General features: G+C 38.2%; 1 protein-coding gene and 1 non-coding gene across 2 annotated transcripts in view; both read right to left on the bottom strand.

Annotated features, from left to right (window-relative positions):
• LOC134844386 (cytoplasmic dynein 2 heavy chain 1-like) overlaps positions 1-18,128 on the bottom strand; it is a 495,494-nt gene that overhangs the window by 15,827 nt on the left and 461,539 nt on the right. The window contains exons 13-31 of the mRNA XM_063861048.1: positions 16,771-16,923; positions 14,370-14,512; positions 13,969-14,128; positions 13,413-13,565; positions 12,743-13,246; positions 12,244-12,516; positions 11,441-11,890; positions 10,498-10,689; positions 9,481-9,647; positions 9,027-9,225; positions 8,467-8,665; positions 8,106-8,224; positions 7,671-7,808; positions 5,315-5,589; positions 4,808-5,015; positions 4,126-4,377; positions 3,017-3,289; positions 2,873-2,893; positions 2,374-2,596 (exon numbers count right to left, since the gene is read on the bottom strand). Of these exons, the coding sequence (XP_063717118.1) occupies positions 2,374-2,596; positions 2,873-2,893; positions 3,017-3,289; positions 4,126-4,377; positions 4,808-5,015; positions 5,315-5,589; positions 7,671-7,808; positions 8,106-8,224; positions 8,467-8,665; positions 9,027-9,225; positions 9,481-9,647; positions 10,498-10,689; positions 11,441-11,890; positions 12,244-12,516; positions 12,743-13,246; positions 13,413-13,565; positions 13,969-14,128; positions 14,370-14,512; positions 16,771-16,923 (4,102 nt within the window). The remainder of the gene's footprint in view (positions 1-2,373; positions 2,597-2,872; positions 2,894-3,016; positions 3,290-4,125; positions 4,378-4,807; positions 5,016-5,314; positions 5,590-7,670; positions 7,809-8,105; positions 8,225-8,466; positions 8,666-9,026; positions 9,226-9,480; positions 9,648-10,497; positions 10,690-11,440; positions 11,891-12,243; positions 12,517-12,742; positions 13,247-13,412; positions 13,566-13,968; positions 14,129-14,369; positions 14,513-16,770; positions 16,924-18,128) is intronic.
• On the bottom strand, positions 12,001-12,073 carry Trnaf-gaa (transfer RNA phenylalanine (anticodon GAA)). Its single transcript has one exon. It is a non-coding gene; the product is annotated as a tRNA-Phe (tRNA).

Below are 18,128 nucleotides of genomic sequence, written 5' to 3' on the forward strand. Positions count from 1 at the left end.
ACGTAGCAAAAAATTCAAAAAAAAAGTTTTTTTTTGTAGCTGAAAGAAATTGTATAGAAAACGTTCAATGCAGAGGCAAAATTGAGCTTCGGTCTAGTAGCGATATAACAATTAAGGGATGAAATTACTACTACGCTAAAAATAGCAAACAGATCATCGAATTATGTTACAATTGCAGAAGGAAGTTAAAAAAAAATGAGAAAAAAAATAAAACAAAACCTGGTTTTTCTTCGTAATTGAATTCATTGTTTTTTTTTCAAATGGTCCTAGTGAGATTGAATTTAGGCATCTAAAAAGCTGGTGTTGGAGTCCTATTGATCTCAAACATACTACCGGACACTTTACGAAAAAACGGTAAATAGGCCGACAGAATAGAAGCCGACATCCAATACGCAGAAACTCAGCCAAAAATTGTCGTCAAAAAACATAAAGGAAAAAATCTTATGTAACGCCCACAATAGATCCACGATAGCTATAAAGTTAAGTATAGTATGCAAAGCAGACGACATAAATTGGAAAGTAAACCGACAGAGAGTAAATAAAGAACCATGAAGCCGAAAAACCATCAGTGGAAAGTTAATATCAAAACTCTATGCTTATACATACAATGGTGTAAGGTCTAGATATAGCATGAGTAGTAACTAGTATCCGGTGGTTCAATCGGAGCTTTCATGAACCTGAGCTGATGAAACGGAGCTCATGAAATCATAAGTGATTCAACTGATTTTGTTAAACTAGTTGTTAACCCGGAAAAAAGTATTCCGACTTGATAACGCTTACTAATAATAAAAAAAAACTGAAGTTCCCCGAAAAATGTCACTCAAATACATCAAGCAATAAGCCTACAGAAATTTAAGAGAAAGCGGAATTTTCGAAAAGAACCCGTGCTGCGTTAACTAGGCCGACAAATATAAACAAAAAAACCAAAAGCCCTAATGATGGCCCAAAAGTCCGAATGATTCGCAAGCACTAGCAAAAAAACGACAAAAAGTAGCTCCATAAAAACTTTGCTCTACCGGAGTCGATCCTACGACGAGAAAACGTATAGTCCTTGTCCTCACATCTGCGCTACGAACCCTGGTAACTTGCAAGCACTAGCCACAAATAAAGCAGCTACATATGCTAATAAAACTCCAATGCGATGCAACAAAAGTGGCACCAAACACAAATAGACACAGTTTAGCATGTAATAATTCAAACACAGAGGCAGAGTTGCACTTCGCATACACAAGCAAAAACATGACCGATAACGCTACTAGAAAAAACTGAATGACTAAAACGTTGAGTCTACAAAAATTCTTAAGTGACGCACGCCATTTATGAGTCTAAACAATTATGACGCATCAGTAGTACCAGTCAATTTTAAAAAATTACCAACTAACATGACTCAATTTATAGAGCGGACGCATTTTAACTAGTATACGAAAAAGTGCACTAGAAACATCCGACCCTGTCCTGGTTCGAACCCTCTTATTTTGCTGCGGGTCTCCTTCTCTACCTCTACGCTATGATCCATGATAGCTTGAATAAAATGCTATTTGTAGTATAACAGTCTGTGTTAATATCCGTAGCATTGGCTGTACTTAATAGCTGGTTATTGATCAAAATGAACACTTTCAAAATGAACTCTGTCGCAATGAATATTTGCGACTCAGGTGGGAAAAAAAGAGAGTTCATACAATCACACAAGATTTGCTTGTGTAAATAGAACAGACAGGCATCCACACTAACGTTGCATATATTAAATTTGAAAGCATTCAGCGAAATTTTTTTATGAATAATACTTTTCAAAAAAATTGCAAAACATATTCAGTTTAAAAATTTCTCAAATCAAGTTTTATTTTTGTACTGTTGTTTGAAACAAATAGCTTTTTTCGGTTCATTTGATGAATGAAAAAAGGCATCAACTGTGTTAACTTATTACTAATCAAACGTCACAGCACATGCTTTCAAAAAGACGTAAATTGACACCAAAATTTGCAACTATTGGAAAAAAAAACTCGTACCATTACAGTACGCTCGCAAATTCGATAGTGTACAGAAATGTTACTTTTACGTGCAAAATTTGAAGGACAAAGTTGCTTACGATAGAAAAAGTCTAGTAACCGGTTGCAACACGCTTGCTTATCGCAAGGGTAAAGAAGTCAAAAGTCAACCCCGAACAACCAAAATTATGAACAGGTTATGAACAATTTGTAAGACTTTTCTTTAAAAAACTACCTAAATATGCGATAAATCACTTCATTCATTACAACTTAATAAACCATCGAAGTAAAAATATCAATTAAAGTTGCTAAAATCAAAGGTGGGAACTGCTATTTTTTGCACAACAAAACTAAGAAGCAATGCAATTCAGATGCAAATCAAACTGACCTTGAGCAATGAGGTCTCCTCTGAGGATCGGAATGAGCAATGGCTCCACACTGTCCACCTCCTGAATCAGCAGAGTCTTGCCAAACCGCACAGCCAATTCCACACTGTTGGCCAGGGAGGGGTCCTGCTGGCTGACTACTTCCAGTCTCTGGTCCTTCAACTGTGCCTTGAGGAATTCAGAGGCACGTTTGGAGGGGTCCACTAGGAAGGGTCTCAGGGAGGCCTACAAAGTTTTCACGAATTGAAAATGTGATAATTTTGAGTAAACGTTCTGATGAGACGAGATATTATTTTTAGAGTTATGACAAAGGAGCCATTCAAAACTCTGAGCATTGAACACATATTATTCTAAATCTAACGAAGATGAAAAACTCATGATTTCAAAAAATCACACAATACTTAGAACCTGACCCAAAAAACAAATAAAAGAATAGATGACGAAGAGCTGAGAGGAGATGTGTACACATAGCCACAAGATCTAATATCGATAGGTACTTACGCCAAGTTCAACTACTGCTAGCTGCATAAACAAACCAATCAATTTATTACACGGAAAACAGCAAACAGTCAGAAACTTTTGATTTGATTTCTGTTGTCACAGTTTCTACATTTCATTTATCGCTGCAATAAAAACTGAACTCACCTGAAGAATGACAATGGCATTCTCCAGCGACAAATTATCGGAGGGCAACCCTTTCGATTTCCACACCAGCTGCTCACTCTCCGAACTCAGGAACCTCTTCAGGTTGAACTCACTTGACCCCTGACTACTATCTCCCCCGTAGACTATGTGGGTCCAGATCGAAGTGACAGCTGACCTGACGTCTTCTGGTTCTCCTGAGAGGTAGGTTATGAAAGCAGCTGCTAAGAGTGCTTTCTGAGGAAGGAGACCCAGGTCACTCTCCAATTCTTTCATCTGTGAACAAACGATTTCAAATTAATTTAAGGATTGGATTTTTTCCAAACCAATATCTAAAATATGTCAGAAACCAGAAGCTTCGTTTCAGCACAATAATCAATCAACCGAATTGATTGTACGGACATCAGGGCGGATTTAGGATTTTCTCGAAGGGGGAGGCGGATTTCCAATTTTTTTTTCGAAATAGTCAACTTTTTTTAGGTTGACCAAATTGATTTCCTGAACTCTCCCAAACACCGATAAAGACCCTAATCTGGCCAAATTTTCTGCGCCGAATGGAAATTTGGAAAAAAATACATGCCAAAAAGGGCGTTTCAGGCATTTTTTTTGAAATAATTTGACCAGAAAATCGTGTTTTTCGGCACGCGCTCCCCCAAAAAATTAGTATATGTTGGCGCCAAAGGCGTCATTAGGAAAAAATTTTAGGGTCGGTCAGCCAAAAATGGATGTCTTAAAACAGTACTACCGGGTTCCCCTCCCCCATCCCCCTCCCCTAAATCCGCCCCTGACGGAGACAAAGTACGGTTAATCCAAGAAATCACAAGCACGTGGAATCGGTCGGTCAACATTAAACATGAACACGTTTTTTTTTCCACAAACATGGCCGTTAGTTAGAGAGCGTTTTGCTGCCAAATGAAAAATGTAACAAATTTAACTGTAGATTGTAAAAAAGATATCATGATATACGGCACAGGATGCTAGGTATAACGATACATTATGACCAAAAACAACCATGGAAACTCAAAAAATTTTGATATTCAAAACATTTACATGAAATTTTTGACGCAAATCTATTCAAACTCCAAGTGTTCTAGAAAATCCATTCTCCTAACCTGTTCGTTCCACCTGACAAATTCGTCCTCCAACTTGCCCACCAGCAACTGTGCCGACTCTATAGTCTCCTCGGCCCTCTTCACATCCATCTCCAGCTGCGCAGCCTCCGCAAGTCCCTTGTTCAGTCCCGCCTTCTTCTCACTTATCACTGAAGTCAGTTCTCCCAGATCGGATTCCAGTTTGATCAGCTGGCGTTTGTATTGGGACAGTTCGTCTTCTAGTTGACGCGCTTCTTTTTCAAGTGGTTGCACCTGAAATTTTTCAATATTTGCCCTTTTTTTTTTACTTTTGAAGACAAAAAAGCTTCAAGCAACCAGAAAACTTTTGAATATGTAACTGATTTTGAAGATCTTTTGAAGAACTCAAGGAATTGAAAGCCGATGAACTATGTTACCTCTTAAGCCACTATCACGCACATTGAATTATTCTTACCATCATTTATTTATGCTCATCTTCACCCATTTTACACTGAATACTTAAAATCAGTAGACTCAAAATGGCGACGAAGAGCCAAAAACTGAACAAGGGCAAGCATCAATACTTTTAGTTTAACGAAATAATTCATGCCATGTGAAAAAACTTCAACTGCTGTCATTTCCCACATTAGTTTTAGATCTTCAAACTTAGGAGGTAAATCATCGTCAATTTTCCGTAAATTAGGATGAAATGGAAGTGACTGACCTCGATGTACACGTCTGAGAATCTGAGCTGAGCATTCATCCACTTCCACAGAGGCACGATGGCAGAGGAGCTCCTCTTGACCTTTTCCTCCTCGAAGGAAGCCGAGTGCTGGGACATGAAGTTGCGCACCTTGTCCTTCCTCTCCTTGGAGAACATGCTGCTCTCGAAACTGTTCACGTCTTCCTTGAACGTCTTACTCATCAGGAAACTAGAAAAACACATGCGCAAGCGCATATTTTAACTTGTAGTGATTCAATGACATGAAGAACTACTTATTGAATAGATTTAAACATCATTACAAATAAAAAAAAATTGTATTGAAAATAAATTGATTCGTTAAGAACTCAACTCATAAAAAAAGTAGCTTACTTTTACATTTATCATTGAAATCAATCACGATCTGATACAATTGATATGGACATTATCCGCCTACATCAGAAAAAAGAGCAACTTCAAGACAAAAAAGTATTTATTTTTACAAACACTCAACTTTATTCTGAACTTTACCTTTTGATGGCATCCCAGGATGTGTCATGTCTTCCGAGGACCATCAGCACTCCAGTCATCACCCGAGTGAGCACCTCCGGAGGAGCCTTCATCGACTTAATCTCCGCTATGGCAGAGGACGAAATGTTACTCACTGCCCTTTTGGCTTCTTCCAGGGCAGGTTTGACCCTGTCTAGTTTGCGATCCACTGCTGCTTTGCGGTCAACGGCAATAGACTCTTTGGACGCCAGTTGAGATGTGAACTCTTCGACTTTAGACTTCTTTTCAGAGGCACTCTGAAATCATCGCTCGATTTTATGTAAATTTCATAAGTTCATATTTCACACGGAGGCAAAGCTGAGCTTCGCATGCTTTGCGATATAACTCAAACCAATGAAACACAAAGAAGTTTAAAAAAGAAAAATGTTTAAAACAACTAGGGCTACCAAAATTTAAATTTCCGTACGTATCAATAGAAATCCTTCTAAGCAAACATGCCTGAAATATGAATACTAAACTAGCAACGGAACAAAATTTATGAAGAGGAAACAAAGCCGACAACCTTTGAGCATACGCAATTTGAACCAATTTTTCAAAAAATCTTAAAAGTTTTAGGTCCCTCTCGAAGCTACAATCAGCAACACTTGCACTTGCAATGAAAATTAACAGCGCAAGCATAACCCGTGATGTGACAATGAAGCCGACAATCTTTGAGCAGACACTAGTTGAGCCGAAAAAAAATTATTTGTATAAAAAAATTCAGAAGTTTCAAGTCCCCCCTGAAGCAACATTGAACAAAACTTGCATTTGCAAAAACAATGAAAGCTGCTTACAGCACAAGCAAAATCCGTGGTATGGCAACTAAGCCGGCAAAACTTGAGAAAACAAACGAAAATCCGGTAATTCAAGTTTTGCAGGCAACAAAATTTTAATTGCATATGCTGCAAAAGCAAGGTCCGACCGGCACTCGAACTCCTGAACTTAGGTTGCAAGGCGACCGCCGCGTTACCTCTAGACCAAACCGAAGCTGGTACAGGAGTTCAACAACGATTTTAAGTGATGAGCTGTACAGCTCGTATGTTGGTCCTTTTTCTTGTGGATAACTTAAGAATAACCAGAAGTCAAATAAACAAGAATAGCCGATTGCAGTGGAAGTAGAACAGAATGCTCCGACCGTATCCTTAGAAAAATGCAGTTTTTTGTGCGTGGTGCGATAAAAGGACCTGACGAAAATTTAGAACTTAAGTTTATTCGACAGTAACAGTAAATAAGGCAAATTGGGCATAAGTTTTGACGAAAAATGAAAAGAAAAACAAAAAAATTACGAAAATATTACAACTATTTTGAATTTTTTGCAGACTTTTTGGCGTTTATGAAGTTTTTTTATTCCCAAGACGGCACTGAAAAAATTTTCTGATAATAATTTTACAAAAGTGACATTAAAATTTCATGGCTTATCTCCATATAAAACGTCTGCTAGCTTGATTTACTCGCTCGCAATTCAATTAAAACTCACTAAAATTTTACACAATTTTTCTTGACACTGGGACAACTTTTGAAAAAAAAAAACTAAAAATCGTTCGCATAAGAGCTGATAAAGCTATTTTATGATATATCACTCTTACAATTCCGATAATTATTTGTGGTAACTTCTCGTGGTTGAGAACGAAATAAGCCTTCTCGCTTGCTTTTCTCGCTGAAAATTTTAAAACTTGTTCAAAATCAAAACTTATTAACCTCTTTTTCTCAAAACTGGGACAATAGTTTGAAAATTTTTTCAATATTGTTCGAATCACGACTAACAGGGCTTTAATATGATATATCGTTCGACCCATTCCGATTATTATTAGTGGTAACTAATTTTGCATGGAGAGAAGAAAAAAAAGAAGACAAAACGCATCCGAACGCAAAACTCCTCCCCATTTTTTAAATGGTCGGAACAAAAAAAGGAAGTTGTTAAGCTTCAGTAATAAAGTAAGATTTATATGAAAAATTGTTCTCGACAAAATTTAGTTCCAGATTACAAGACGCCTGCTCTCGCAAGTTTAATTAAGACCAAAAAATGATTCAATAGGACTTCGGGTGACACCGTAGAGAAAAATCATGCCCAAATAGGACTTTGAATATATTTTAAATAGCATTTATATAGATATATAGATAGATAGAATAGATAGAATAGATAGATAGATAGATAGATAGATAGATAGATAGATAGATAGAATAGATAGAATAGATAGATAGATAGATAGATAGATAGATAGATAGATAGATAGATAGATAGATATTTCTGTGCAGGTGTTTTCTTATGAAAAAAAACTAATTTAGCTACAAAACAATTGAAAAAAAACCATACACGCCAGCTTTTTTTATTTTTTACCTGCATGGATAGTGTGATCTGTTCTAGCGCGGCATTGGTCTCTGTCTGCTTGATTGACAGCTGTTTTTTCTTCTCAGCTGCCTCAACCTTCAGAGTATCCACGTGCTCCTTTGCCCCTTTCAGCTTACCCAGGCCTTGCTAGAACAAAATTCCATTATACATTTTACGCGGCGATACTAGATAATTAGACGTGTCGAACGTTTCTTTGATGCATTAAAATTTGAAAAATGCGTTTTTTACAAAGAGAATTTCAAAATTTGAGGGTAGGAAGAGGTTTAAGCGAAGAGTACAAGGTTGTTACCAATCGACGTGGAAGCCTCAGCAGCTTTCATTCGGCATGTCGTTTTTTCTTACCAGACGAACAGTATTTTGTCATTTAAGACCGTTAAAATTGAATAGTTTATAGAAAAAAGATGACCAAATTGCTTAACTGACCCCTAGGTACTGGACCCTGTGGGATATGCTGGCCCGTTTGTTCTCGTAAACTCTCGCGTAGTTCTCAATCAGAGTGCAGTAGCGTCTGGGAGTGGCTATCAGGTTATGAATCATCTCGCCTAAATCACAGAAAGGCCGGATTAGTTTCAGAAGCTACAAACAGCATAAACTGTTCGATCCTTCTGAAAACCGTTTTTATCGATCAAAAGAAAAAATCCTAAATAACGTCCTCCATTTGGTTTGAAATACAGCTATCAAAAATGCCAATGATTTTGAAAATTTTTTCAACCAATCAAAGCACCAGGAATTTTCCGAAAATAATAACTTTGAAGCCCTAGAAAAGATGAAAGATAGAACTCACATCCGGGAGGTAATTTGAAGAGTGAGTCCTGATTCTGCCCTCCATCCTCCCCATCTGTTCCTGCTGATGCCTTGCCGCCCCCACTGTGTCTACCCAGTTCGTCGACACTCTTGTGGATCTGCACGAGGGCATCAACTACACTTTCACTAGTGGCTGACTGCTCCTTGATCTCGTGCTTCTCAATCAACATGCGCGTCAACTGTAAACACCAAAGGAATATGAACAGTAAAAGATTCGCAACGGTTTTTCCTGCAAATCAGAACAGCTCATGTGTTGGTCCTATCCCTCGTGTTTAAATGGGCTTCGTGATAGATTTATGAAAAGCAAAACAAATCACATTTTGTTTTAAAATATCAGCAAGGAATAACTATTAAATCAAAAATTTAAAATCTTTTTCAATTTTCGTTCAAATCTTTCCACACATCCTGATGATGTTTCTCCCTTTCCTAAATAAATGGCTACACCCTCAAGCTTGAATTCTTTTTGAGGGAAATATTAATAAATCAGACCCCAGCATAATGCTAAGAGGTTATCTGCCGCTTTTTTCAGCTACTACTCACACTTCGCATGGACTGCTGTCTCCATTCGTTCATCCACAGCACAGTGCAGCACTTGTAGAGGGAAGGGTTGCTCTCACACATGCCCACAAACTCGCTTCCACTGCAGTCTAACAAGAGCACCACGTGTAGATTGGACTGGACTCTCAGGGCGAAGAAGGAGTGGATAGTTCCTTGGTATCCTTCCTCCGAAGCACGCTCTCTGAACAAAAAAACACAATCACGTAAATCTGCGTTTAACTACGTGAAAAAATTCAAACCAGAAAACGCGGATCCAACAAAAAAACATCCGTGAAAACGCAGCCAAATCGCATCGATACAAAAAAGACCCCAGGGTTCTATTTTGTCCAACCTCGACATTTCAATGAAATCATCGTTCAGATATTTCGTAAAATAGGCTCAGCTTACTGCCTATTTTAATAATAATGTTATTTATGTTTATTCAACATCCAGGCACCTGAGAGGTGTGAGGAGTGGTTCCAGTTCCTCAGGGGTGTACAGTCCTGCCACCTCCCCTGATGCAAGAATGCTATTGATGTATTCCAAGAAATGGCTGTCAATCAACTGCCAGTCCTCCAGGATAAACACAAGATGTTCGCCTTCTATCGCTGCTTTTTGCATACACTGCAAACAAAGCAAAACAATATAACCAAGGAAAATTTAAAAACATTTAAATATTTGGGTATTCGTCATGCTTCGAAAACTTTTTTGAATTTAACAAAACGGAGGAAACAAAAAAAGGAAAATTCCTTTTTATCAACAGGTAAGCTTTTCCACAATAACAATAGAAACCTTGCAAACAAAAATCAACTTACGAGAAATTTCATCATACCCAGATTCAGGGGCGGATCCAGGATTTTCTCGAGGGGGGGCGGATTTTCGAAAAATTTTCCAAAATTTTGACGACCTTTTTTTTTTTTTAGGTCGACCAAATTGATTTTTTGAGCTCTCCCAAAGCACTGTTTTGCGCCTATTTTGGCAAAATTTTCTGCGCCGCAGGCAAATTTTTGAAAAAACAGTCAAAAAAGCCGTTTTTGGGCACTTTTTGAAAAATTTTGACAAAAAAATTGCGTTTTTTTTTGGCGCGCGCTGCCCCTCAAAGTTAGTATATATTGGCGCCGAAGGCGCCTTTAGAAAAATTTTAGGGTCGGTCCGCCAAAAATGGATTTCTGAAAAAGTATCAAAGGGGGGACCCTTTGGGTCGGCAGGGGGTCGAATCCCTGAGGGGGGGGGGCGTCCGCCAAACCCCCCCCCCCCCCCCTAAATCCGCCCCTGCCCAGATTGCAGTTTAAAAGTTTCAACCCTTCATGATGGGACCTAATTATCGCAATTAATAACAAATGCTAGAATTTATTTCCTGTTCCAGACAAAACAATTTCAAATTAATTGCTGAATCTTGATTTAAATTCCATGCAGAATGACATCTGAAACGAAGAAAAACATTACTCGATGAAGAGAACACAACAGAACGAACGGCTTTGAGGTCATTCTTGAACTGTTTGAGTCCATAGTTCCTGGATATCTTGGGCGAGAATATCTGCATGGCGTGCATGTTGGCCACTACGTGTACTGTTGACCTCCTGCCTACCCCACTCCTGCCTGCCATCAGAAGAGCCCCTCCTGGCATGCTCAGGGCGACATCCACTTTGCTCATCGTCTCCAGCACCTGCAGATACCAATACAAAATATGGAACTGGTGAGTAGGCTCATCAAGCTCAATCAAGGAATTATAGTACGGTAAATTCTGCCTAAATCTGCATGCAGGGGCGGATCTAGGATTTTCTCGATGGGGGGGGGCGGATTTTCGAAAAAATTTCCAAAATTTTGACGACCTTTTTTTTTTTTTAGGTCGACCAAATTGATTTTTCGAGCTCTCCCAAAGCACTGTTTTGCGCCTATTTTGGCAAAATTTTCTGCGCCGCAGTCAAATTTTTGAAAAAACAGTCAAAAAAGCCGTTTTTGGGCACTTTTTGAAAAATTTTGACAAAAAAATTGCGTTTTTTTTGGCGCGCGCTCCCCCTCAAAGTTAGTATATATTGGCGCCCAAGGCGCCTTTAGAAAAATTTTAGGGTCGGTCCGCCAAAAATGGATTTCTGAAAAAGTATCAAAGGGGGGACCCTTTGGGTCGGCAGGGGGTCGAATCCCTGAGGGGGGGGGGGCGTCCGCCCCGCCCCCCCCCCCCTAAATCCGCCCCTGTCTGCATGCATGAGCTTTACGTTAAAAAAACCGAAAAAAAAATCCTTATTGTTTCAATTTCATCATCGAAGCATGCAAAAAAAATCAAGGTTTATGCTTGTTTCACCAACTTAAAATATGCACTCGATGTCATATTGCACGAAAACAGTGGAGGCAAAAATACTATCATCAACTTTAATTGGGGTACTTAATCAGTTAGATCAAAGTTTACTAAAACCGACCTCAGAAAATATGCTCAAGTTCAACTCCTTGTTATCTCGCTCGTACATTTCGATTCCCCTCTGCACAATCTGCATGTAACTGTCTTCAGGCAAGTATCCCACACTTTTGCCATAATTAGGCATATCGCTCGCCAATCCGACTCCCGCTTTAGATGTAAACGTGGAGTAGAACCTTTCTTGGAGCTTATGCGATATTCTATCAACTGAGTTTAGTCTTGCACATTGGTCCAGCGCTCTCAGGAACTGAGTGCGACTTTCCTCTCCTACAAGTTTGTCCATGAAGAGACGACATCCCATGAAGGCCCATGCTATGACTAGCTCATCCGGGTCATTTGAGGCCGCCTGCTGGGGACTGGAAGCGAATCGTTTCAGACTGGTAACCCACTTTGTGAGGTCACGAGGGTTGAACTGATAATGGCTGTGTTCGTCACTTTTGTAATTGTTCTTCAGCTGAAAAGCAGCCAATATTTTTTTAACCTCAGAAATTCGAATCTATTACTTAAAATTCAAAGAATTTCAGATTTTTATGGTGTCCTAAATTGTTTGGAAAAGCAAAATTTTGCCGCGACTCGGGATCGAACCAAGGACCTTTAGATCTTCAGTCTAACGCTCTCCCAACTGAGCTATCACGGCTTGACTACGATAATCGGATTTACAAATAGAAACAGATGACATTGAAAATTACCAAGTTGAGTTTCTTTTAAGTAGACCATCAAGATTGCTATATTAAAATACTAAAGCTCACAGCTGGAAAACATCAAATTCACGTTCATATCATTATCAATTACGAGTGAAACACATACCATTTTGTACAGATCCACAGTACTCTTGGCCATCTGTGAGTGGAATCCAGACATCATTCCAGGAAAGATATGTTTGAAGTATATCTCCAAAATGGACACCAACTCTTCGTTGCTCGGATACCCCATAGACGCCACCCGGACTATACTGGTAAAGCGGGATGTGAGTTTGTGTCTGCCCATGGAAGAGCTGTCAATCATAGTCGCCACTATTTGGATGCCCTCGAGACCCACCCACTCCAGGTTGGAATCGTAGAAACCTTTGTACGTCAACACCTGAAAAACGTTTTTGTATAAGTGAAAGGATTCGGTGATCGAAAACTGCTCACGACAAGTTTCAATAACCTTATTTCAATGACGAAGATTATTTCATGAGGTTTGGTGTGATAAAAAAAATGGTTTCTCAGGTAAAAATAACCATAGAGAAACTAATTATTAATGAAGCCCAGTTCAACAAAAAATACACAATTTTCTGATCCACATTTACGATCCTTTAACTTACTTGTTGCAAGAAAGCGATGAGCTGACTGGTCGCCCATTTATCTGGTTTGGGTAAGTTGATGTCCTTCAAGTACAAAATCATCCTTTCAGCTTCTTTTGGTCTGTACACTCTTCCAGTATTTGTACTTATCATCAAACAGCTCTGATTCAATTTCTGCAAAATGTGCTCGGGACTGGTTTGTGCAGAACAGTAAACTGCTGCAATTTGAACTGATCTCAATTGGGCGAAGCAGTGATTTAGCATAACACTTTTCCCGCAACCTTCTGGGCCAATGAGGATGAAAGGCTGTTTCTGGTTAGTTTGAAGCCAGAGGTTGAAGTTGTCCAGGTTCGCCAACGTGTTACGAGTAAGGACCATGGGAAGTTTGCCCGAGGCCTCGTAGTCGTCTGAGATCTCGTCGGATATTTGGTCATCCCTGTAAGACTCGACACGTGCGAGCATTTTGTCGAAGAAGAAATTCGTGGGGTCAGAGCCGGGCACACGAAACCCAATCGTGTTCGAAACCTGAAATGAATCCATGGCCTTCAAAATTCCAAAGTCAGGCATTAAATTTTGAAATTGTCACTTTATTCCAGCAAAAATATGAATGAGCATAAACTCGTTTCATATTTCATCATTTAAAGCCATTAAAGCTGAACGCACTCCAAACGATCACTCCAAATCTTAATACCTCGCGCATGAACCCTTCTTTGTCCTTGACGTTTCCGAGAAAACCTTTGAGTAGTGCAGTCTTGAACTCCTCCTCGGAAATCATGCCTCCCTCTAGTGACGTCAGAGGCACCAGATGGGAGAGTCCATTGAAGATCAGCCCAGTTAAAGATACCTGACAAAATGAACTGGATCAGTTGTCTCTATCTAAGGTAATTGAAAATTGAGCAGTCAACTTTAAAAGAGCTTAAAACTTTATTTGAAACTCTGTAATTATTTGAGTTGAATAATTACCAATACAGTAACTAAAATTCCTCTTGATACAGAAAAAGTCCTATTTTCATCTAAAGAAAAATGAATATCAAAACTGAAATTATAATGATGATAAAATCGTTTACGAGACGGAGCAATTAAATATTCTAGCTAAATTTCGTTGGTTAGTATTATAGCGCTGTTTCAGATTTTCAAGCCAACGGCCTGTTTTCAGGTGCCACTGACGAAAAAAAAAATTGAAAAATGTCAAATAAAGCAAACCAATTTTTTTGTACACCAATGAAGTTCTGTTGCTACCTACTAACCTCGAGGATTGAGTCGAACTTCTTGGCCACTTGTAGGGCCGGATAGAAGTGGTCTCCGATCAGAGCTTCTAGATCTCTCATCGTCTGCTGACTAGAGGGAGACGAGCAGTGGCGAGACAGCCAGGATGCTACCACTGCTTTTTCATTCACGTCTTCATCGCTGAAAAAATTTAAGCGCCTCAAATTGTTCAGCCATGAGAAATTCGCTTTCGAATTCGTGCTTTACCATATTAATCTACGAACAACGCCTTTTTATTCAGTTTCAAATAAAATGACCAGCTATTTGACATTGACACCAAAAGCATACCAATAAAAAAAATCACCTTAGTTATTCCTTTGAAATAACTTATTTTTATCGAAAAAATTAATAAATATAAGATTTTGTTTCAACTTAAATGTACCTTAAGAATATCATGCCCATTCGAGATATGGTAGCAGGGGATGCGCAACTAAGGTCATGCGTCTCAAACAGGAAGTTCACATTGGGTCCGAACTGGATTCTCTCTCCCGAGGGCATAGTCAGCAATCGGTTGTCGTCCAGAACCTAAGTAAAGTTTCTCAAAATATTCTACCACTTTTACCAATATTCTACCATTTTTAGGACCAACTTCGATGATCGAAATATTGGTGACAAAATTTTTGAAACCTTGCTGAAGATATGGACTACCTGAGAACAATACATACAAGTACAGTGTTAAAAAGATGTTCAATTACCCCACGCTAGTGGTAGGCACTACCTACTCCGTCGAAGGCCAATGACACTGGACTAAACAAAGGACGAGACGACGACAACAACAACAGCAACTACAAAAAAAATCCCGCAGATAAAAGGTAAAAGATTGATCATCAGCGACCATTTTTCTTCACACAGAGGCAAAGCGAAGCTTCGCACCACTTGCGAAACGAAACAAGAAAGCCGCTAAGTTGCAATAAATGAAAAAAAAAACTCGAAAATAGCCGACAGACAGTTGGAAAACGGCCAACGAACGCAAGTAGACAGGAAAAAAATTACTGACTTGTAAAAATCCAAACTTTCGAGTTTCCAAAAAAAATTTAAGGCTCTATAAAACTCCAGAACACTTTATGATTGGCATTTTTTCGATAAAATTAATCCAATTTGAAAAAACTGGAACAATAATCAAAATTTTTACCTCGCTGGGAAACCTAAAAAAAAATTCTATTTTCGAAGCTAGGAGTCAATCACTTTATTTGTGACTTAAAGACTTCAGCAGATCGATAGTGGAGTTTGCCTTCCTATTAAAAAAAGAACTGAACTAAAAATACAGAAGTCAAACCCCGAAAAAGTAAGTTTGACCCTTAAAAAGTCAAAAAAAAATCTACCAAAGGAATGAAGCTAGTGTTGAAATAAAAACATGCCAAGATAACTCAATCTGGAATTGGAAGAAATCTTGCCAAGCAGTAACAAAGCCGCAAACACCGTACCAAAAAGCCGAAAGAAAAAATTAAAAAGACATTTAAAAACAATATTAAGATCTCTCACCATCAAAACACATACACACACACATACACGCAAACAAATTCCGCTCGTCGAACAACGCAATATGAAGCCCTTAAACCGATATAACCTTAAAGCTGGGTAAATTTTAAGAAAATTTCATAAAATTTTTTGACAAAGAAAACATTGAAGCTTGCAGCAAAATAAAACCAAAATGAAAGCTCTCAAACATGTTAATAAAACAAGCAGTATTGAATGCAGTTTAAAACACAATAAAAAAGATTAAAACACAATAATTACACAATTACTTCAGATTGTTTATTTTAACCTAGTTGATTACAACTGCTTTAAGCCCGTTAAACGAATGATAAGCAGAGATTTTCAAACTCATTTTAAGCCGAGACAAAATTGGGCCATTATTACTTTTTTTTTCGGCAAAACATGTTTATTTTATACAGTTTCTCGGTTAAATAACATGTCCAAGGAATTATAACATAGTAACACGTATGACTACATTTTTCTTTGCATTTGTCTGATTTCTTAATGTAATAAATTCCATGTTTTTACGCAGCCTCTACCCGCTGAATCTTTGCTCTTTTTATTGTTCGATCAACTCTTTATTTCTATCTGTTAAGTTCTCTTGTTTCTGCGCAGCTTAAATTTCCGAAAACTGCGCTCTATGTTATATGGGATAAGCCTAAAGATTTGATGAATAAACTAAATAGAGTAAAATTCAATTTTACGCTCTTTCTCTTTTTCTCCCCACCTCACAGTAACATGAATTTTAAGGTGTAACGAGTGGTTTTACAAGGTTAATTATGAATACCAAATATGTTTATCATAGCCTAATTCGTCCCTATGTCAATTTTGATAGCAACTGAACAAGGTTAATAAAACTTTTTTTTTGTAAAATTTTGCAGGTGGGGGGGGGGGAAGTAAAAAGAGCCCAATTTTGTTATTGGTATCGTTAATAAAATATCGTTTAGAGGATAAATGAAGACATGTGAAAATAGAAGTGGCTTCTAGACGCGGGATTGGAAGCCGTATCGTTAACCAGCACCCTATCTTGCATTCTACAATTTTGGAAGATTCGTTGAGAAGCTAACTGAAGGTATCATCAAAAATCCACTTATCAGTCCACATGAAGTAGTAAACTTTCAGAGCCATGGAAACGTCTAATTAAAAAAAACTGCTTCCAAGATATTTCACTGTTACTCAAAAACGCAGTGCATCTAGCATGGCTATTGGTGAACCTCGAACCAACAATTATGTGGAGAATAGATAAATGTTCGCAGATTGATTTTCTAGGCTGTACGATAGAGAGGAAACGATCATTCTGATCATACCGAGTTGAGTGACTCAATCCACTCTGGGTCAATGTCCCCATCGCATATGATCCAGCTGTTCACACTCAGGGGCTCCTTCACCACCTGTCTCGCACTGTATGTCAACACACCATCTGTCCACTCCCTAGTGTCCAGGTCAATTGAACCCAGCAGCTGAACAAAACAGACAGAGCGTTATCGTTTCATATCTGACTTCACGGAATGAATTTAAAGTTACAAGAAAACATGGTTTGCGTCTTTGAGATAATGGCATTTTTTCGTTATTTTGTTTCAAGACTCAAAAGAATTAGTAGCATCGTCAGTTTTTCAAGCTTTGGTAATTGGTTTAGGATTGAAGATCAAAACTGCCATCATCTATTTGATTTAAAACGCAGTTTTTGGAAAATTATCGAGAGGGGATACGGAGATTCGCACCACTTGTGATTAATCACATTCAGAGCATGGCAAGCTATCGGATAAAAAATGAACCGGAAGTCTAAGTAGCAAATATTTTTAATAATGAAAAAACTATATCTACCAAAACTTGTATATCACGGTTTGCCTCGAAAGAAATTAGTTTTAGAAGAATCATGTCAAAGAAAAAAATGTCTGTCTGAACTTAGCATTAGAAAAGCGGCAACTTTACAAAGCGGTAACTAAGCCGACAATACTTGGGAAGACGAACTTTGCAACAAAAAAGATGCCCTAAGAAGCTAAGCATAAAAAAATGTATAACTCAAGTTTATAAGTCCCGCTCAGTCTGAAAGTATAATTTTGCCCAAAGTGGCATTGCATTCCATTGCTGTACTATGAACTGTCACGCCGTGACTTCACATCTTGTTATCTAAACTATATGATATTTGTATACGTTGGTAAAAATCACTAACTTTGTGATCAACCTCCAAGACTGGTTGCCAGCTTAATATATATTAAGTTTAACTTGTAAAATGAGGTTTCCAACAAAAAGAGTTCAAAGCTAAAGATACACACAGGATGCAATATGAAGCTTCTTAGCCAAAATATTTCATGCCGAAATCTTTCAAGCCGGATACACCTTTAAATTAAAAAAGAAATTAAACACAGAAAATAGAGACATAGGCAAAGCTGCAACTTCGCAAACACAAGCAAAAAACGGCAAAAAGTAGATCCAAAAAAGTCAAAAAGTGAAGAAAAAAAAGTTCTAAAAGATCTGCTGTTCCGGAATCGAACGTGCCACCAAATTTGCCAAGAAAAAAGAGGATATCGTAATATGACACTGCGCTCCACTTGTAAAGAGCAATTATACAATAACGTATTTGGTAATTCTAGCTTGAAAAAAAAAACTGCAAGATTGAAAAAAAAAACTGAAAAGAACTGGTATTCAAAATGCAAAGATGCTC

This window comes from Symsagittifera roscoffensis, chromosome 1 (genome assembly GCF_963678635.1).
Source record: "Symsagittifera roscoffensis chromosome 1, txSymRosc1.1, whole genome shotgun sequence".
Classification (NCBI taxonomy): Eukaryota; Metazoa; Xenacoelomorpha; order Acoela; family Convolutidae; genus Symsagittifera; species Symsagittifera roscoffensis.